Source organism: Trachemys scripta, chromosome 19, assembly GCF_013100865.1.
Source record: "Trachemys scripta elegans isolate TJP31775 chromosome 19, CAS_Tse_1.0, whole genome shotgun sequence".
Lineage (NCBI taxonomy): Eukaryota > Metazoa > Chordata > Testudines > Emydidae > Trachemys > Trachemys scripta.
Window position 1 is genome coordinate 18,263,045 of NC_048316.1, and position 22,607 is coordinate 18,285,651.

Below are 22,607 nucleotides of genomic sequence, written 5' to 3' on the forward strand. Positions count from 1 at the left end.
GCTGCTGGAATTCTGTGGGAGCCTTAATTCCCCACAGATGGTGGATTTTGCATTTCTACTTTTAGTAGTGTGCCAACGTCAGTGAGCTGCAGACAACATGTCTGAGGGAAGTCATAAGGGATCCGGTCCATGTCCCTTTGGGAAGGGGTTAGTCACAGGGCATTCTGCCACACTCCCATGGACATTTCACTCCACTTGTAAAAAAGGGCCTGAGCTAGAAACTATAGGTTTTCTCTTGCTCTCACTTCCATCAATTTGTTTTGGCCAGTGTTACTCCACGGACATCAATGGAGCTAGTCACTATTTATACCAGTGGGAATGAGAGCAAATCAGATCCCATAAATCCAGATCTTTTTATAGTCTCTCCTCTCCCTCCCCCCGCCCCCAAGAAAAGCTCTGTTAATTTAAAATTCAGGTTATCGGGTGAATTCTCATTTACAAAACTAGACCATGACTATTGTGTCTCATTTATATTTAGGAAATAAAGCTGTAGAATACACAGGACAGGCTTCCGTAGATTCTGTGGGTACCAAGGCGCCAACAGGAGTATTAGTTCAGCCCAGTACATAAGATGGAGGAGTGACTCAGTAGAAGATAAAAATGCTCACTGTTAACATTGACCCCCAAGGAGAAGCCCTTGCTAACAGGAAAGTAAAACATTTTGACATAACAGACACTGCCCAGCTCTGGGGGCTCAGCCCTGACCTTTGGCCTCTGGATGCAGAGCCCCATCCCCTAAGCAACCCAGGTACACTGTGCCCTTCCCCCAGTGCTAGAAGAAATGGAAGGTGAGTGAGGATTAACCCCTTGTACACTAGGACCAGAGAAGTTCCAGCCACCGAACCAGACAGCTGGTTCTGTGGTTTAAGGTCAGCATAAGAGGACTTGCCATGAGCTCAAAATCCCGAAAGCTGCATTTTGCAGAAAGGGTCTAGAGGAGCATTGCAGTCAGTTGTATATACACAGTCTCAGTCCAGTAGTCACTGTCTGCAGCCATGTGTTCCAGGCACCAGCACTCACAGAAGCAATCAGAATTTAGACAGGGTTTAATATTATTGTTATTGCACAGTGTAAATATCTGACCATCGGAAGATGCACAAGGTGTGAGCGGTGATCGCCTACAGAGAACAACACTGGGACCAAGACTGCACTGCAGCAACAACTGTGACTCCAGGGATTGGATGGAGCAATGGGGCATCCTTACATCAGAGCCTATGTTTACTGGTTAGCTTAGATGGAGGAGAACAAGGGAGGTGGAGAGGGGGTAAAATCACAGATTTCTAGGCTCTGTTCATATCCTCTTTTCCCAGTGAACTTGAAGATGGGAAGGATGGAAAGGAGAGAGACAGGGGAACAGGAAGAGAGGCAGAGAGGACAAGATCCACGTCTTCCAGCTCTGGCAACTCCTCAGGGTGAGCCAAGGTCTCCTAAATCCTGCAAGAATGAACAGCAGAACACCACCTTGCAGTCACTGCTGGCTGCCAACAAGGTCTCATGACCAAGTGGAGGAAGTTAACCAGCCACAAGAGACCAGGGCAGGTTCAAGAGAACATGCACTGCCAAAAAGTCCTTGAACTTACCATGAGAAGATTTACTTACCATGCCTTTGCCCGGCCCCACAGCCAAGTATTTCAGGACTCTACAGCCCATGCCAAGTCTGAGCCAGCACTCAGCAGTGAGGCTGATTAATCACAATGGTAACATTTATCTAGCTACAGCCCTTTGATGGGTTTGAACTCAGGCTCCAAGCAGGGCTGTAAGCAGTGATGCTGCCCTCAGCCCAAGGTCTCTGTCAGCTGGAGTCCTTCCTCTGCTGACGGTCATGTTCCTACAGCCTCTGCTCCCCTTGCACTGATATGATGTTTTGCCATCACTGCCAGCTTCCCCCAGGGGTGGGATAAAAGCAAATGCCTTAACATAGCAACTTGTTGTGTGTCATCTGTGCTCCCTGCCTAGGCAGCCAGGTGGGTACAAGGAAGAAGGCAAATGCATCAGTGGCATTACAAGGTACTTGAAGGTGGCCCTAATTTAAAGGGATCAAGTTCCAGGCTAGTGCCCTATCATGTGTCTTCAGTCTGTGTTCTAACTAATTCTTCATCCAGCCACACGTGGGAAACTGGGAAAGGTTAGAGCCCATTGGAGCCACAGTCCCGACACAGCTCAGTCTCCGCTCACAATGCACACACAGGGATCTACACTCACATCTGAGCCACAACACAGGACAAAACACACAGTACTCACAACTACAAACCCCCACAGGGAGGCACGCCGGCTACAGCACACACACCAATGCCCACAACACACACACGTCCATGCATTCCTACACGCAGACATCTACCTAGAGACACAGCCCTGAAACCAACTTTTTATAAGTGTGCGCATACACTCCCATATCTGCATGCACTCAGAGTACAGCTACTTATCTAGGTACTCGCATAGCTCTTGTCACTATAGTACTTCAGCACCAACCAATCTAATCCTCTTTGACCTTCTGTATCTAAACACTCCGATTTCCTTTGTGGACCCACACAGCCCATAGTGAAACGACACGGCTCCCTACCACTCACACAGATGCAGGTTGCTTGCTGTACCCCACTCAGCCATATGGAAGAGATGGACCCCACTCTCTCTTAGATGTTACAAAGTGGTCTAGGATGTCAGATTATGGCAAACCCGAATGGGCAAGGCAGTTTGATCCTAGTAGCTGGGCTGCTGAAGAGGATAGCTGCCTGAAAAACCCTTGGATACCAGAATAGACTCTGGCTCACAAGCACAGGAGATTCCCAATGGTCCATTGAAGCCAGTCACGCTTTGTGATGGTGGCCAAATGGGCAGCTTTAGCACTGGAAGATTGAAGTGCTGGGAAGTATGCAGTGGAGTCCATATCCCAGACATCCAACATATCCAGCATGTCGTTTCTACAGGCTGCCCCAGCTGCCAGCACAGCCCTGCAGGGCCAACGGGACACAAACCATTGCAGTCATTTCAGAAGAGAGCGTTTTTGTTGGATGGGTCAGTCAGTTTGCCGGCATCGTTCCCTTTTAAGCTACATCCCCAAAGCCTTGGGGGCAGGCGAGTCGGGGACACACAGAACAGAAGCCAACTTCCACACATGGTCACGCAGGAGCGAGGGCAGTTAGCTGTAGAACACGGGCTTGCGATGGATGCGCACCACATTGTACGTGTTTAGTCCTGGGGCGTCAAAGCCGGGAGACAAACCCTTGCGGTCAAAAGGATAGAAATTAAAGAGCTGCCCATCCTGGGTCTCCAGTGAGACTGAGGCAGAGCCCAGCCGCAGAATGCACGGGAACTCCTTGTCAAAAACCACCTGGAAGACTCGGTCTTCCAGGTGGTGGAGCTTGATGGTCCGGTAGTTTTCAGGGATCAGCTCTTCAATATGGGGCCCAAACTGTTGCATGACCAGAACCCCAGTGGGCCCAACTTTAATCTCGTAGAAGGTCAGGTTGGAGTAAGTGTAATAGCCAACGTAAGGGGTGGGATTTGGGGGAGGGCTCAGGCTTTTCTCTGCCTCCCGGAACGCTGTCTCCATGGCAGGGATAAGGTACTCATATGTCTGAGTCACAATATCTCCCCCTTGGGGCCTAGGCCCTGCCATTAGCACTATGAAGCTTAAGCGGAGCTTGGGGACAAGGGAGAAGGTGGCTGAGTAGCCATCGAGGTCGCCATCCTTCCTGATAATATCATAGCCCAGCTGCTCATTGATCTCCCAGGGGGTGCCGGTCTTGTTGGCAAAGTATTCACTGGAGCACTTAAAAAGGGGCGTCAGCATCGTCTTCACTGTGTCCGGCTCCAAAAGGCGCCGGTGGTAGGTGCCTAGGAAGACCATTGCCAGCTTGGCAAGGTCAGCAGCTGTGGAGTACATCTGGCCAGATGGCCTGTACCAGCCCAAGTCATAAAGGGGGGCAGGCTGCCCACTGCTATAGAACCCGACGGCCATTTGGGAACGGATTGGTGGTGTGATATCAAAGCCAGTGTCCTCCATGCCCAAGCGGTCCAGGATATTCTCTGAGACCCACCGCTGGTACTCCCCTTCGGCGGCATGTTCTGCCAACACGTGGGCCATCAGAGAGAAGGCCAAATTACTGTAATGGCACCTGAAATGAGAAAGAAATGCAAATCAGTGTAATCTCCGAACATGGTTGTAACTGCCGCTGGCAGTTCAGGTGCCCGCTTATGCCAAGGCCCCAGGCCTCACTGATCTCTCACAAATGCATAGCTGGAAACTAGTCTTGCTTACGTGTGTCAGCATCAGCAAACTAGATATTAGATGTTAAGTTGATAAGAATGTGTTTAGTGTTTTATAAAATGTGCGTAGGATGCTGCATGTATTGTTCTCACTCAACTATGCCTCATGTTATAATGGAACAGCAAACATTTGCATTGTATGTACACCTCTACCCCGATATAACGCGACCCGCTATAACATGAATTCGGATATAACGCGGTAAAGCAGCGTTCCAGGGGGACGGGGCTGCACACTCTGGTGGATCAAAGCAAATTCGATATAACGCGGTTTCACCTATAACGCGGTAAGGTTTTTTGGCTCCCGAGGACAGCATTATATCGGGGTAGAGGTGTACCTCTGTAATTAAGTAATCCATCAAATGAGAAAGAAGCCTGATGTAATGCAAATGATGGTGTCTTACAAGAAGATGTTAAATCCTGTTCATTAAACACAAATGAGTCATTGTGTGACATCAACGATCAAAGACCTTGTTAACTGCATTCCCCTCTCCCCTTGTCCTATGAAGAAGGAACATGTGTGGGAACTGCTGCTGTCAGCTTGGTTTCTGTGAGAAGAAGCTATAAATATAGACACAAGGAAAAATTCTTCTTCTCTGAACTGTTTGGATTCTAACAGGGCAGAATAACTGAATGGGAAGATGGAGGTCCCTAGAGTTATGCTGGTAGTCCTTAAAGGCTTTTGGGAAACTGGCATATTACTACATCTCTGCTACCATTTGAAATTATAGACTGACTCACATGTACATGTGTTTTTAACCTGCTTTAACCTCTCAATAACTCTCATTCCTTTTTTACCTAACAAACCTTTAGTAATTTTACTATAGAATTGGCTAAAAGTCTTGTCTTTGATGTAAGATTTAAGGTACAAATTGACCTGGGGTAAGTGACTGGTCTCTTGGGACTGGAAGCAACCTGAATATTTTGTGATTTTTGATGTAAGTGACCATTTATCACATAGTCCAGCTTGCCTGGCTGGGAAGATAGACTGGAGTGTCCAAGGGGACTGTCTGTGACTCCATTGTAAGACTATTGTAGTACTTTGGGAGTTCACATTTGTTACTGGGTTGGTGAAATCTAATTCTAGAACATACCACCAGTTTGGGTTGTCTGCCCTGGTTTTGACAGTCTGCTCTGAGGTTGGCACTCATGGGCCAGAACCACTCCAGACAGCGTGACAGCAACAACCCTGACCTCCGTAGATGCCACAGCATTAGGCATTCTATAAAAGCCACAGACAGACTGTGATGTGGTCTGATCGTGTGCTAATGGGAACTAAGAAAAGATCTTTCCAAACCCTACTCTCTTGTGCCCTGAAACCACCTTAAACTTTCAGAGGGACGAAGGGTAGGCAGATTGAGCGCAGAAAGGAGGAAGAAAGAAAGAGGAGCAGAGGTTTTGCCATTCTGAATTGCTGGTAAGTCAGGAAATGTAGAATGGAAGATTCCTACAGCAACATTAACTTAGCCACAGTGATTCAAATAGTCAGCTTCCAAGGCCAGAAAGTGCCACTGTGATCTGGTCTGCTGAATAACACAAGCCAGAGAACGTCCCCCCCCAAAATTCTTACAGCAGGTCTTATATTTTTTTCTAAATCTTGATGTGTGACCTGTAGAGATCACAGTCCACATTTAGCAACAGAGACTGGAAATACTACACTCAATACATGCCAAAAGACATCACTGCAAGAACAGTTAATTCTGCATTTCCTACCTCATTGTTTTTAGTTGTTCAGCAGACAGTGCATTGAGTTTTCTGCACTTAATTTCTCTTCACTGTTTTTTTTTTTTTTAAAAGGAAGGTTTGGGCTGAAGGCCTGTAGATGCAAAAAATGCGCCATGGCTCTCAGGAGCAGGCCATAAGCTGCTTTGCAGACTTAACATGGCACAAGCATTTAAACCACCTTAAGGTGGCAAAAGCGTTTAAATTGCTTTGAGTCTGCAAGGCAGCATCACAGCAATGTTAAGTCCTTAAGGAAGCATAAGTGCGTGAGTCCTGTAAGTCCATAAGCTGTTTTAAAAGTCTTAAGCTCGAATGGCGTCTATTGACATAAAACAGAAATTCGCATTTCAGAAACAACACACATGGGCACACTTTGTCTTTCTAGAGTGTTTTCCACCAGTCATAATATTATTTAAATCAGGTTTTATTTCCACGCTTGGGCATGGCCGTAGTTCTCCATGGGCACTTCATACACACCAGGCTCAGCCATTTTTGAACTAACTGGAAATAAAAGCACGATGATCGTTTTAAACAGCAGGAAAATATTTTTTTTCCTCCCTACACTAATATCACAAAAGTGGCTGAAAATATTCTGTTCAAAGTTCCCAGAAAAATGTTACCATTGTATGGATGCAAAGACAGGAAATGTTCCTGTGAAAAGATTAACTTTTCACAATGCTATGGGCGTGTATGAACAAGGGAAAAAAATCAAAATAATTTTGACATCTGAAGTACCAAGGTGCTCAGAGACCAGCATGTGATCCCGGAGGCACACACGTACCTCAGTGACAAGTGAGACAGGTTAACAGATCTGCAGGCCATAAGTAACCATTATGCTCATGTAGTCTGACTGCCTGGCCAGGATTTCACCCAGAGTTTCCTGAACCAATCCCATAACTTCAGGTGGTGCTAGAGCAGAGCGTTTAGAAACAGGTATCCACCCTACATGTAAAGACTCCGTGTAATGGAGACTCCGCCAGGTCCCTAGGCAAGTTGTTCCAATGATTAATTACCCTCACTAAAAATATACAAAGTTTGAGTTTGAATGTGTCTACTGTGAGCTTCCAACCATTGGATCCTGTTCTGCCTTTGTCTCCTAGATTGATGAGTTCTCTATTATCAGGCACCTTAATTTTTGGCATTTTCTAACTGTTAAATGCTTGACTTTGCAAACCCAGGTAATGGTCTTGTAACAGGGTTTTTTGTTGCAATGGACATTTATAGAATTATTGACAATGTGTTGATTTTCTTGTAATTTCTTTACCTGACAACTGGATTTTTTTCTGGAATGGATCACCAAGACCTCAGCCTGTGCCTTCTCCATTGCAGATGTAAATTCTGTCCTGTCCTATTCTACCAGACACAGATCAGCCATGAGACCTGGGCTTAATGTGGCAGAATGGCCTTGCGTCCCTTCTGACGGTGTTGCCACTAGTAGCTAATGCTGACTTCCAACTGTTCCACTTTGTCTTCTCTCTCTGTATCTAACGGTACCTGAGTGAATGATGCACGTTAAAGGAGAGCGAGGATTGCAGGCACTGTACTGGAACAGGAAGGAGCTGTCTGCACCCCTTAGCAGTTAAGCATTGCTATAGTCACCAGATATTAGCCAAGAGAAGTGTAAGTCGTGCATACACCTGACCTGGTTCCTGGGTCAACTACCAGAACATCATCCTTCAGGAGAGCCAGGGCATCTTGTGTGCTTCCTCTCCACAGCAGACTGGTGGACCGCAGCCTCCTGGGCAGCCCTGTGCCATGGGAACAAGAGGGCATAAAACAGCAAGAGACAAATACTGATTTTTGTTAGGATAACATCAAGATTCACTCATTGAGTCTGGTCAATAATGATCCAAAATGGGAGAGTCACAGACAAAGGAAAACAGCAGTGATTAATTACACTCTCTACCAAAGACACAGCAAATGTGCTACTACTCATAGACCCATAGACTTGACGGCCAGAAGGGACCATCATGATCATCTAGTCTGACCTCCTGCACATCACAGGCCATAGAACCTCGCCCACCCACTCCTGTAATTGACCCATAACCTCTGGCTGAGTTACTGACGTCCTCAAATCATGATTTAAAGACTTCAAATTACAGAGAATTCACCAGTTACACTAGTTTAAACCTGCAAGTGACCCGTGCCCCAGACTGCAGAGGAAGGCAACCCCCAACCCCCAGGATCTCTGCCAGTCTGACCCAGGGACTTCAGTACAGTACAGTGTAGAGAACTATACCAGGGACAGGCGAATCATTCGGTAATAAGGTAAGAGCTGACCCACACTTTTCTGCCAGACTTGTTCTGCTTCCTTTTAGTAAAATGTCTTGAAGAATTATACAACCCTAGCTGGATCCAGGCATATGCAAGAGCCTTTTGGGAGGAAAGACTGATTGAAAGGGCTCAACAGATCCCAGCCTGAGCTTTCAAGTGAACATGACCCATTAGTTTAGTAGCTCGTGCAAATCTGACCCAGGGACAAGTGCTCCTGCAGTTTCCATTACATCCCCCGTTGTCATTTATTTATAAGTGTCGGGAACATCCATTTTGCTGACATTTTCCAAACTTGTTTCTGTCCCAAAGTGATGTTTTGTTTCAGTTTGTGCTAAATTCCTCCAGATTTTTTTTGAGTTGTAGGAGAGTGAAAACGGTTCACTTTTCCCACTGGAAATAAAATACATTTTAACCACACTTTTCAGAGCAGGGCTCCATTAAACAACCCCCCGAGGCCAAATTATCAGCAAAACATCATAGCTGCAGTGACTTCATTGAGATGATTTACACAAACTGAGGATCTGGAAGTGTAGAACCTGGAACTTGTCATGGGCAGAATCCTCAGCGGTTTAGGGCCTGAGCATGGTTTGGGGGGAACTTGTGACTGAGAGGCAATAGAAAAGTAATAGAAAAATTACTTTGTTTGCATCAAGGTGAGCACTTGCCAAGAGTCAGATTGTTAATCCAGAAGGGACCCCTGTGATCCTCATCTGACATGTATAAAAAAGGCCATAAAATGTGGGCAAAGTGTAATGAAACCCCTCCCTCTTTGTGACATCAATGCAGGAGTTCCCTATCTATCCTAACCAGGGGAGTTGGGCAGGCTGTAGGAACCAGGGTGGAGGCAGTCATGCCTAATGGTTAGAGCAGGGGTCAGCAACCTTTCAGAAGTGCTGTGCCGAGTCTTCATTTATTCACTCTGATTTAAGGTTTCGTGTGCCAGTGATACATTTTAAGGTTTTTAAAAGGTCTCTTTCTATAAGTCTATAATATATAACTAAACTATTGTTGTATGTAAAGTAAATAAGGTTTTTAAAATGTTTAAGAAGCTTCATTTAAAATTAAATTAAAATGCAGAGCCCCCTGGACTGGTGGCCAGGACCCGGGCAGTGTGAGTGCCACTGAAAATCAGCTCGCATGCCGCCTTTGGCACACGTGCCATAGGTTGCCTACCCCTGGGTTAGAGTCAGGAGCCCAGCCAAAGGTCAGAGGCGGAGACAGAGTCGGGGTAGGCTTTAGAAGCAGGGACATGGAGTGAGGCAGGAAAGCAGGAACCGGGAACAGACAGGGGCCTGGGATAAGGAGACCAGGAACAAGCAGGAAGGCAAGGCTCAGGCAAGGAGGCAGAGACCATACTCACAGCCAGTCAAGGATCCCTCTAGTTGATCATACAACTTTCTGTGCCTTTTTCTGGTTTAAGTAGAGCTTCCCAGCCAATCGGTGGGACTGGATGTCTCACCCAACCAGGAGCTTTGTGGGTGGGGCCTTTTGCAAGCTAGAGCATCACTGGCCCCCTTTTCCCCTCACTCAAGTGAGCTGCTGGGCCTGAGGCCTGCACGGGGCTCTGTAGGTCTGGGTTGAGGCCCATGGTTTCTCATGCAAGCCAGGGAGCTGCTGCTACAATAGCTGACTTGCATAGTTAAATATTTTCTGTTCCTGTGCAACTTAATGACCTGATCCTACAACATACTGGGAACCTTCTGAGAGACACTGAATCCCCTCATCTCTCATTTGCTTTAGTGGGAGTAAGGCACTCAGCTGACCGGGCCGTTAAAAGTCTGGTCGGGGGCGCAGGCAGGCTCCCTGCCCAGCTCCACACGCCTCCCGGGAAGCTGCCGGCACCTCCCTCTGGCTCCTAGGTGGAGGGATGGTCACTGGGGCTCTGTGCGCTGCCTCCTCCCCCAGCACCAGCTCAGCTGCTCCCATTGGTCAGGAACCGCAGCCAGTGGGAGCTGAGGTGGTGGTGCCTGCAGGTGCAGGCAGCACAGAGAGCCACATGGTCACGCCTCCACTGAGGAGCCGTAAGGAGATGCCGGCAGCTTCCTGGGAGCCTCCTGAGGTAAGTACTGCCTGGAGCCTGCACCCCCTCCTGAATCCCAACCCCCTGCCCCAGCCTGGAGCCCCCTCCTGCACCCCAAACCCTGACCCCACCCCAGAGCCTGCACCCCCAGCTGGAGTCCTCACCCGCATGCACCCCAACCCGCTGCCCCAGCCTGAATCACTCTCCTGCACCCTGAACCCCTCATATCTGGCCCCACTCCAGAGCCTGCACCCCCAGCCCAGAGCCTGTACCCCCTCCCACACCCCAACTCCCTGCCCCAGCCTGGAGCCCTCTCCTGCACCCCAAACTGCTCATCTCTGGCCCCACCCCAGAGCCTGCACCCCCAGCTGGAGCCTGCACCCCTGCTCCAGCCTAGAGCCCTCTCCTATGCCCCAAACCCCTCATCTCCACCACCACTCCTGCCCCCCCTCGCACCCCAACCCCCTACCCCAGCCCGGTGAAAATGAGCGAGTGAGCGGGGGTGGGGGAGAGCAAGCAACTGAGGGAGGGGGAGGGAGGTGAGTGGGGGCATGGTCTCAGAAAAGGGGTGGGGCAGGGGGCGGGGCAAGAGTGTTTGGTTTTCTTCAACTAGAAAATTGGCAACCCTAGCACCAAACAGGCAACGCTCAATCCCTTGTAGAGTCAGGGGCTGATACAGTAGAGCCTCCCTAATTAGCACCACTGACTGGGAGGTTCATTGCAAGGTACTGAAATCTGCAAATGAGGAAGTGAACAAGCATAACCGGAAAAAGCAAGGTCATTGCTTTATGCAACACACTTTGTTAATTGAGCCAACAAGTGTAGTCAGTTACTTATAACAACATTTCATATTATAATAAATACATAAGTACATTTCAATATAACAAAATCTTAGCAACCTAGCGCTTCGCTCCGGCACTCTCTCTGCTCAGAGGGGTGAGGGGATTTTACAGCGTGCAGATCAGAGAAGTGCAGGGTAGTGAGGCTGTATTGTAGATTACTGTTTATGCTGTAAAAAGCCACCGCTAAGATATACATCATGTGCGAGACTGCAGCAGTAACGTTGCTATTAAAATCTTAAACCCCCGAAGTCAGGAAATGCAAAAGTTAACTGTGCAACTAGAACATTGCATTTGATATTGGATTCACTTTTAAAAATCTTCCTTCCCTAATTACTAGCCTGGGACGGCGTATGCGGCTAACCACCCCTTGCTGACAATAAAACCATGCATAACATGTGTTGGGTTTACTCTGTAAGGTGCTTTTCATCCCTCAGTTTTAAAGCACCTTACAAGGTGTGCGAGCATCATTATCCCCATTTTACAGGAAGTGCAAGGAAGGCAAAGGCAAATCCCTGCCTGCTGATGCCAAGATTACCTGCTTCTGGGTTAATAATGGAATCTGCACGCTTCTAAAGGAGTGTCAAAGCAGGGCACTTGATGCCAGCTAACAGCAGGCATTAATAGCCGTACCTTTTGAGGGATTTCCAGATTACATCAGGCCCTGCCATCTACAGCTACTTTAGTATCGAAGTTACTCATTTATAAGAGAAACAGCAGATTAAGAGCCGTCCCCTGACAGCAAACACCAGGCTATTAATAGCTCAGGAATCCCAGATCAGGAGGCTGCACGGCTAACGGTTCGATTATAGAAGCTCTATCCCTTCAAAACAAACAACGCTTAGCAATTCTCTGCCTCCCAGCTCCGCCTCTCAGACAGTGACCGCACCCTGGGCTGGGGCGAAACTGTGGTGAGTAGACGCTGCCTCACATTTCATCCCCGATTTCAATGCAGGAGCCAGGGCCGGCTCCAGGCACCAGCTAAAGAAGCAGGCATTTGGGGCGGCCAATACCAAGGGGCGGCACTCCGGCCGCTATTGGAGCGGCACGTCCGGGTCTTCAGCGGCGGGTCCCTCAGTCCCTCTCTGAGCGAAGGACCTGCCGCCGAATTGGCACAATCGCGCTCTGCGGCTTTTTTTTTTTTTTTTTGCCACTTGGGGCAGCGGAAAACCTGGAGCCGGCCCTGGCAGGAGCCTGAATTACAAAGAAAAATGATTCTGACAGGAACCAGCCAGGAATCCAGCAGCTCCTACTGGCTTAGCCAGGGGAAGACCTACTCATCATAGCTTCTACCAGCTGAGTCAGTGGGAGGCATATCCCAGACAATAGACCAACTCAGTGCACCTCCCAGGAGCTGGGCTGGAGAGAGGCTCCCTTTTGGCTCGCCTGTTGGAGCGGCTGGAGGATCCTGGTTCACACCAGGAGGGGCTGTTTGCACTGCCTGACAAACACACAGACAGGTTTTTGCATTGCTGTGACCGTTCTCACTGGGGGACAGGGAGTTTTGTTGTTTTAACTGGTATGTTGATGCACGGAGTCAAGCAGGAGAATGTAGTGAGGATTGAAGAACTGGGAGTGGGGTTCTCTCACCTGAGAGCTGGCTAGCCATCCTGCGCAGTGTCACAGGTGATGGCTTGAGGGGCAGCGACCCCTTCTCCAGGAAGATCAGTCCATCCGCTGTGTATCTTTGTTCAGATTCCTTGAGTCGCCCCAGAGGATTTTTAATAATAAAGTTCTGGGCATAGCGTTCCAAAGGGTCATCCAGAGAGGTCACCTTCCCTTCCTCCCACAGTTTGTAGAGCATGATAGTGGGGAAGATCTTGGAGATGCTGGCAATCCTGTCGTGGGACAAACGGTTACATGGCTTCACCACCAGCTGCTAGTCCAGCATTAACTAGTCCATAGGCCAAGTAAAATTCCCTCTAATTTTTTACATCCGTGTGCAGAATGAATTTTGTTATGTGCACCAATATGGAGGTGATGTGTGGCAGGGATGTGGCCAAGGGGTTCAGAGTGTGGGAGGGGGCTGAGGACTGGGGCAGAGGGTTGGGGTGCAGGGGATGAGGATTCCAGCTGGGGGGTGAAAGCTCTGGGGTGGGCTGGGGATAAAGTACTTGGGGTGCAGGCTGCCCTGAGGCTGCGGTGGGAAAAGAGGACTCCCCCAGCCCTCTCTCATTGCAGCAGCCCAAGGCCAAGGGAGAGGACCAGACTTCAAAGAGAAACTGGTGAGCTTCAGTTCATCTGCAAATTTGACACTATCAGCTCAGGATTAAACAAAGACTGTGAATGGCTAGCCAACTACAGAAGCAGTTTCTCCTCCCTTGGTGTTCACACCTCAACTGCTAGAAGAGGGCCTCATCCTTCCTGATTGAACTAACCTCATTATCTCTAGCCTGACTCACTTGCATATTTATACCTGCCTCTGGAAATTTCCACTACATGCATCCGACAAAGTGGGTATTCACTCACGAAAGCTCATGCTCCAATACGTCTGTTAGTCTGTAAGGTGCCACAGGATTCTTTGCTGCTTTTGCAATTTTTAGGTTTCAGAGTGGTAGCCGTGTTAGTCTGTATCAGCAAAAACAATGAGGAGTCCCCGGTGACAACTCTGTCCACATATCTATTCAAGGGACACCATCATAGGACCTAACCACATCAGCCACGCCATCAGGGGCTCGTTCACCTGCACATCTACTAATGTGATATATGCCATCATGTGTCAGCAATGCCCCTCTGCCATGTACATTGGCCAAACCGGACAGTCTCTACTCAAAAGTATAAATGGACACAAATCTGACATTGGGAATCAAAACATTCAAAAACCAGTAGGAGAACACTTCAATCTCTCTGGTCACTCAATAACAGACCTCAAAGTGGCAATTCTTCAACAAAAAAACTTCAAAAACAGACTCCAACGTGAAGCTGCAGAACTGGAATTAATTTGCAAACTGGATACCATCAGATTAAGCCTGAATAAAGACTGGGAGTGGTTGGGTCATTACAAAACCTAAACTTAATTTCCCCCATACTAATTTCTCCTTACTGTTACTCCCACCTTCTTGTCAACTGTCTGTAATGGGCCACTCTCTTACCACTTCAAAAGAGATTTTTCCTCCCTTGGTATCCTGCTGTTTTATCTCGTTAGACTGACCTCACCCTTGGTAAAGCAACCCCAATTCTTTTAAATTTTTATAACTGCTCCTGTATTTTTCACTTCATGCATCTGATGAAGTGGGTTCTAGCCCACAAAAGCTTATACCCAAATAAATTTGTTAGTCTGTAAGGTGTCACAAGGACTCCTCGTTGTTTTTGCAATTTTTAGGAGACTAATACTGGGGCCAAATTTGGGGGAATGTTAATGGCAACAGCAGGGAGATCTCCTTAAGGTTAAGTCCCTGCTTCAAAGCATGAAGGCACGAGGGCTTTTCAACTAAACAATTGTAAGAATTTTCTAATATGACAAAACAACATATTTCCCTTAATCTTCACATCTTAACACTGCTTTTCATAATTATGCCCAAGTCTTCTTCTTGAGTTGGGAATAGTTAATTTAGAGCCTCTAGGTGTATGAGTAATTCAGATTTTCCCTTAAATATGCATGACTTTGTATTTTCAGCATTGAATTTTATCTGTCATATTGCCTATTTACCTAGCTTGATTCTCGATTAGTTCCCTGTGAAACTCCTCACAGTCTTCTCTAGGCTAGTTTAACCTGAATAATCAGGAAATTTTGCCACCTCACTACTCACTTTGTTCCAGACCACTAATAAATAAATGAAACACCACTGGTCCTAGAATAGAACCTTCCTGTACCTCACGTTTAATCTTTTCCCATGCTAACCATTTCTTCTCTTTGTTTGCTGTCTCTTTGCCAGATCAAGAACACCCCTTAAATACAGGGCAGGTTATCACTAAAGCCAAAGTAGTGCTGGTTAAGTAATCCTTTCCATACCTGTGCATGAACTTTATACAATTATGCCCTTATATTGTATGTGTGCATTTTACAAAATCCTGAAGAAAGCATATGCCACTCCTACCCATGCACACATTCCAGCTCCATTGCTGCCCTCCCCAAAATGTGTTGTTTGCCATTTGAAGGGATCAAAGGCCTTGAAGTGACATGCATTGATCTAAAGCTACTAAACTGATCGGTTTAAAGATAGTTCTACTAGTAAAAGTGACTGTCTAAAATGGCATTGTGAGTCTCCTATTGATTACATCTCAGCAACTCAGGATCAAGTACGCTCAGTTTACATGTAAAAGGATGTATTTTCCAACTTCTAGTGCTGCAAATGACCCCTGTGAGTCAAGTTGTGGTCTTCCCTTATCATGCATCATCCTCAGGGATATTGGTTCTGCAGACAAAACTCTGCCCTCGGTGACCCTTGTTCTCCCCATCCCTTTGCCTTCAATGGGTTTGCACAGCTGGTAGGACCTGAGCCCTTGAGCTTTGTTGTGGGGCTAAAAAAAGAGTACAGAGAGGTAAAAACATATTTGTCACTGCAGTGGGTATATTATTACCTGATACTTATAGGACCTAGAGGTGCAATGTTTATTCTTGTTGGTGAGCACCTGATTGTGCACGGAACCCCATTGAAGTCAACAGAGTTACCTGGAATTGCGTGTGCTCACCAGGGTCAATGGGGCAGAGCCGCTGAATAAGAAGTTGTTATTTTCACATTCTGAGTAAAAATGCACTTTAAACTGCAAAGAACAGGGAGGGGTAAGGGTAGCTGGGTTCATGGTAAGACTGAGCAGGCAAGGACGGACAGGGTTCAAGCTGACTTCAGTTTAGATCACCCCATTTTAAGACGCGATTAATCGACATGTGAATAACTTCACTGAACTGACAGAACCAGCCACATTTTGAGAAAGTCGGTTTAGTCATTTTGACGCCATCAGTGTTTTAAGTCAGCAATTTCTGGGACCATCCTAACTCCGTTTAGCTCAATCCAAAGCTGGAGGGCTTCAGAGTCTCCGGGTGCTCGGAATTGCTGCAGCTTTGAATGGCTCAAAAAACAAAGGCAAAAGTTTCAACAAACTGATTTTAAATGTTCATAACTTTAAAATTACTAGGGATTTTCATCAGACTTAGCTTGACCTTTATGTTTGAATAAGATCTACCAAAAAATCAAGTTTGAGGAAAATCAGTTGAATAGATTTAAAGTTATAAATATTTAAATTTAGCAAAGACGATATGAAACCCTGCTTCATGCGCATGTCTAGGACAGCTCTTTTGAAGGGCCTGATCTAGGACCTATTCTGCTCACATTTAAGAGAACTTCTAACCTTTCATTGACTTCACTGGGGGAAGGAGTATGTCCCAGGGCTGCCCGGGGGGTTGGGGGGTGGAGCAATTTGCCCCAGGCCCCGGGCCCCGCAGGGGCCCCCACGAGAATATAGTATTCTATAGTATTGCAACTTTTTTTTTAATTGAAGGGGCCCCGGAAATTGCTTTGCCCCCGGCCCCCTGAATCCTCTGGGCAGCACTGGTATGTCCATACTGGCTTCATCTACTGGGCATGCTCAGGATACATTTCCCAAATACAGGTCTCATTACTTTGCTAAATGAACCTCATTTTTTTCCCAAGTCAGCAAAAGCATTAACCCTCAGTATGGATTATGCACAGGCCAAATTTCAAGCATTAGATAGCTTGCTCTAGTGCTGTACAGAAAATGGTGATTAGGTTTTTCTGCAGTGGAAAAATATTTTTCACTCTAATGGAACTCAGAAACCATTGATGTTGCCCAAACTTTAAAAAAAAAAAAAAAAAAAGATAAAATCCACCTGCATGCAGAAACCGAGCCTTGAAAGTTTGATCCCAAACAGTAAATGCTTCAGTAAACTGAGAGCGTGTTTAAGATGGGAAGATAATAGAAGCTGTTATCTAGCCTGAACTATAGAGTCTGCAGCACTGGGGGTGGGGTGGTAAAATGGGGCCCAGCTGAGGGCACGCCTCCCCCCCCAAAACCCACTAGACCCAGAGCTGTGCAGGGGAGACCCCCCCACAATCTAGGGGCACTAGGAACTAGGTGGTGCCTCCCCTTCACATGGACTTACTGCAGATAGGAGCCTTTTGGAGAACTTTCTACCCTGCCCTGTGTTGATTAGCTGTTTGCTCCAACCTTCCCCCACAATCTCTTCATCTTAGGCTATGTCTACACTTCACTTTCATCGTTAAAACTTTTGTCGCTCAGGGGTGGGGAAAAACCATCCCCCAAATGACAAAAGTTTTAACAATGAGAAACACTGGTTTGGACAGTGCTTCGTCAGCGGCAGACGCTCTCCCATCAACGAAGCTACCGCCCCTCATTGCTGGGGATGGTTTTATTTTGTCGTCAGGGGAGCTCTCTCCTGGTGAGAGAGAGCGGCTACACTGCGCGCCTTGCAACAGCACTGCTGTAGCGGCAATGCCGCGCCGTTGTAAGGTGCACAGTGTAGACACAGCCGTAGCTTCATTCCACGCCTGCTCCTCTTATCCTCAACTCCCCTGCCTTGCCCTCCTCATCCTCTTCCTCTGCCTTTTCTTTCATTTAACTGATCCCTTCCAAACTAAATCCACCCACCCAATCAATAAACAAATTGTGAAATTAACACGGGGTCGGCAACCTTTGGCACGCGGCTTGCCAGGGTAAGCACCATGGCGGGCTGGGCTGTTTACCTGCCGCGTCCACAGGTTCAGCCGATCGCGGCTCCCACTGGCCGCGGTTCGCCGCTCCAGGCCAATGGGGGCGGCAGGAAGGGCGGCCAGCACATCCCTTGGCCCGTGCCGCTTTCCGCTGCCCCCATTGGCCTGGAGCAGCGAACCGCGGCCAGTGGGAGCCGCGATCGGCTGAACCTGCAGACACGGCAGGTAAACAAACCAGCCCGGCCCACCAGGGTGCTTACCCTGGCAAGCCGCGTGCCAAAGGTTGCCGACCACTGAATTAACGTGACATTTTCTGCCATCCCACTGTTCATTCTGTTTGTGTGTTCTACCCAGGGCCGGCTCCCGGCACCAGCCAACCAAGCACGTGCTTGGGGCGGCACCGGTAAGGGGCGGCCAATCTTGGGGTGGCGGGGAGCAGCCGGAGGGGGTCTGGCGGCACAGCGCTCGGCGGGGGGATTTTTGGCAGCACCGCGCTGCGCAGGGGGCGCTCGGGGATGTTCGGCAGCACAGCGCTCCACGGGGGTTTCAGCAGCGCGGCGCTTGGCGGGGGCTGTTCGGCAGTGCGGTGGGGGCTGTTTGGTGGCGCACTGCGTGGGGGGGTTCAGCAACACATTGTTTGGCGGGAGCTGTTCAGCAGTGTGGCGCTCGGCGGGGGGGGGAGGGGAAGTGTGTTCAGCAGCGCGGCACTCGGCGAGAGGGAGGCTTTTGCCGGGGCGGGGCGGCACTGGGGGGGCGGTGTTAGGGGCAGCGCTTTTTTTTGCTGCTTGGGGAAAAAGTTAGAGCCGGCCCTGGTTCTACCCCCTCCCGCACCCTGTGTCTGGTCTATTTAGATTGACAGCTCTTTGGGGCATGGATTGTCTACTACTCGGTTTGGACAGTGCTGGCACAAGGAGCCCCATTCTTGGTTGGCCCAGAGGCAGGCCTATAATAAACATTAGTAATGATATTAATCTCCTGCAAAGCCAATGTAATACTTCCAAACAGAGACTCACTGCAACTATATGGAACAGACTTCTGCTGGACACTAAAAAACATGGACTTAACAGAGACATGGGTTTTATGGCTCATTACAACAATTTGCAACACATCCTACTGCTGCCAGCCCTTCATTTCAAATGGTCTCCTAACAGCATGTGTGAAACCCTTCTGCTTAACAATCTGTCCCACCCTGTATTTAGCTCAGACACTGATTACTGCTCCCAGACCTGAGGAAGAGCTCTGTGACTCTCCAAAGGTTGTCCCTTCCACCAATAGAGGTTGGTCCAATAAAAGGTATTTCCTCACCTACCTTGTCTCTCTCGTGTCCTATAACAACACTGCAAACAAGACCGTTTCATTGTAACTGCACCCGGTGCACATTAAAGGGAGGATCTGTGATGGTTGTTCCATTCTTATTGCCCCACATTTGGAAGAAGTAGAGTTTTTTTAAGATTTCAAAACGTATTTATGTAATTGAATTGATATGAAGTGTATACATCCCTCCCACTTGCCATTTATCAGGGCATGGTGACAGTAATTTTCCACTAACCCAATAGCTAAACCATACCCAATTCCTGCTGTATAAACCGGCAAACCGCACCTGTAAATGGTGTACTCATTGGGCATTGCTGAGAGGGGATCAGAGCCATTTTTCTTCCCAAAGTTGCCTGTCCAGAGCACAGTGTCATTGTAGATAACAATGGCAGACATGGCAGGGAGGCCTGGGCTATGGATTTTATGGCGCAGAAGCATGTCCACCTAGGAGAAGATTAGAAAGCGGTGAGGAGTTTGAAGGTGAGCAGAGAGTAAAACAAAGAAATGAATCAATACAATAATGCACTCACAGGGAACAGGGATAATTACCTTTATCTACAAACAGTTCTGCACTAAGACAAGTCCAAATATTTAAAACAAAGCATTTTTCATTAATGATCGGTCTCTGAAAATTGAATTTTTCACAAAATCTTCGCTTTTGAATGTCCCAGCATTTCTTTAATGTTTTTGAATGAATTCAAATGAGCAGGGTCTGATGCTATTCATCCGAGGGCCCTGAAGGAATTAGCTGAAGAAATCTCGGAACCACTGGCAATAATATTTACAAACTCATGGATGACAGGAGAGGTCCCAGAAGACTGGACAAGGGCAAACGTAGTGCCCATCTTTCAAAATGGGAAAAAGGGAGGAGCCCAGGAACTACAGACCAGTCAGCCTGACCTCAATACCTGGGAAGCTACTAGAGCAACGTATAAAACATTCAGTTTGCGAACACCTGGCAGATGAAGGCATAATCACTAGCAGCCAGCATGGATTTGCCAAGAACAAATCATGCCAAATCAGCTTGATTTCCTTCATTGGCAGGGTAGCTGATTTGGTGGATGTGGGAAATGCGGTGGACATAATATACTTGTACTTCAGCAACGCTTTTGACTCAGTCCCACATGGCATTCTAATAAGTAAGCTGGAGAAACGTGGGCTCGGAAGAACTACCATTAAGTGGATACATAATTGGTTAAGCAACTGCAAACAAAGAATAACTATTAATGGAATGATGTCAGATTGGAGGGAGGTCTCAAGTGGGGTTCCACAGGGATCTGTTCTGGGTCCGGTGTTGCTTAACGTCTTTGTTAATAACCTGGATGTAGGACTAGAGAGCACACTGATCAGGTTTGCAGATGAGACAAAGCTGTGGGGGTTGCCAACACTTTGGAGGATAGAGCTAAAATTCAGAGGGATCTGGATAAACTGGAGAACTGGGCTATAGACAACAAAATGGAATTCAACAAAGACAAATGTAAGGTGCTACACTTAGGGAAGAAAAACTAAATGCACAAATACACAATGGGGGATAACTGGCTTGGCAGCAGCCTTGCTGAGAAGGATCTGGGAGTTGTGGAGGATCAAAACCTCAACATGAGCCAGCAATGCGCTGCTGTTGCAAAAAGCAAATGCAATTTTAAGTTGCATTAACAGAGGCATCGCATGCAAGTCATGGGAGGTGATAGTGTTGCTCTACTCGGCGCTGGTTAGGCCTCAGATGGAGTACCGTGTGCAATTTTGGTCACCAATGTATAGAAAGGATGTAGAGAAACTGGAAAAGATCCAGAGGCGAGCGACAAAGATGATCAAAGGGAAGGAATGCAAACCGTAGGAACCGGCTATGTTTAGTTTGGAAAAGAGGAGATTATGGGGGATATGATAGCGGTCTATAAAAACTTAAAAGGCTGCTATAAAAAGAGGCAATGGATTCAAAATGCAGCATAGCAGATTTAAATTAAAATCTCAGGAAAAACCATAGGCACCGACTCCATGGGTGATTTGGAGTTCAAGCCCCCAAAGAAAAAAAATAAGGGGTGCTCAGCACCCCCAAGGGTCGCCGATCAGCTCTTTGGCCACTGGTGGGAGGCTCTCACAGGAGGGCGGAGATCCTTGGGGGCAGGGCAGAGCCTCAAGGCAGGGCAGGAGTGAAGCACCCACTGGGAAAAATAAAACTCAGTTCCTGTGGGAAAAACTTCCTAACTGTCAGAACAATAGGACAATGGAACAGACTGCCTCGGGAGTCAGGTGGTCATGGAAGCTCCTTCACTGGAGACTTTCAAAAGGATAGTCACCTGTCTTGGACGGTTGAGATATAATAAATCTGTAACTTGGTAGGGGGTTAGACAAGATAGCCCTTGCGGTATCTTCTATCCCTAAGGTTCTATGAAATGCGAGTTCTCACACTAATATCGTAGGGTGGAAGATGCATAAAGCCAAGGTCCTGACCATCTGTGGCTATTAGAAGATTCCACGGGACTTTTACAACATCAAGCAGATCAGTCCCTGTGTCTTGCCCAAGTTCCAATCTGGAATCTCTTTTTTACTTGCAGTATCAATTAGATTGACCGGATTTTCTCTGCTCTACTGTGCACATGGCTGAGAGGTGTTAGAAGCTACTGCACTCCCCAGGGAGGTGATTCTCAGTGATGGACTCTTACATACAATAGCTTTGTAAAGGACATGGAATCATTATGGATAAAAGCCTCCATCACACAGGACAGCGCTCACCCCCAAACCCTTCCCTTTGTTCAGCCCACACCCCTCTCCCATGCTCAGCCAAACCCTTCCCCGTGCGCTCACTCAACCCCCTCCCCCATATTCATTACGAGAGCTGATGAAAAACCCAAGGAAATGCCTGACTCTTGGCAGCCGTGCAACTTCAGTGGGGAGATCAGCTTCCCTGGAGACCTGAGTTTTACCCCATGATAGCCCCATATGGTCTTGATTGGCACATCAGCATCCCAAGGGAGCAGAGTGTGGAAGTCCATTGGCCAAGTACAACCCTACATTTAGTTTCCACAAGGAATGCTGAGAGGTACCCATGTAGCCATGTCCAACCCAATAAAGAGCTCAAGGGAATATAAGAATTGCCACATGCCGTCAGACCAGTAGCCCGTCCAGTTCAATATCTTCTCTCTGATTTTGGCCAATACCAGATTCTACAGAGGAAGGGGCACGAATTCCTGTAATGGGCCGGGCCACTGTCTGGAGTGGCTCATGACCAAGAGTGCCAACCTCAGAACAGACTGTCAAAAAGCAGGGCGCACACCCCAAACTGGTGGTATGTTCTAGAATTAGATTTCACCACCCCAGTAACGAATGTGAGCTTCCAAAGTACTACAATAGTCCTATAATGGAGTCACAGAGAGTCCCCTTGGACACTCCAGTCTATCTTCCCAGCCAGGCAAGCTGGACTATGTGATAAAGGGTCACTTACACCAAAAATCACAAAATATTCAGGTTGCTTCCAGTCCCAAGAGACCAGTCACTTATCCCAGGTCAATTTGTACCTTACATCAAAGAGAACACTTTTAGCCAATCCTG

The 22,607-nt window shown here is 47.6% G+C and overlaps 1 protein-coding gene across 1 annotated transcript in view; it reads right to left on the reverse strand.

The window, feature by feature from the left end:
• Positions 1–455: 455 nt before the first annotated feature.
• Positions 456–22,607, reverse strand: part of LACTBL1 (lactamase beta like 1) — a 29,948-nt gene continuing 7,796 nt past the window's right edge. Inside the window, exons 4-7 of the mRNA XM_034753669.1 lie at positions 19,348–19,505; positions 12,709–12,956; positions 7,628–7,733; positions 456–4,115 (exon numbers count right to left, since the gene is read on the reverse strand). Coding sequence (XP_034609560.1) covers positions 3,137–4,115; positions 7,628–7,733; positions 12,709–12,956; positions 19,348–19,505 — 1,491 coding nt within the window. The 3' untranslated portion in view covers positions 456–3,136. The remainder of the gene's footprint in view (positions 4,116–7,627; positions 7,734–12,708; positions 12,957–19,347; positions 19,506–22,607) is intronic.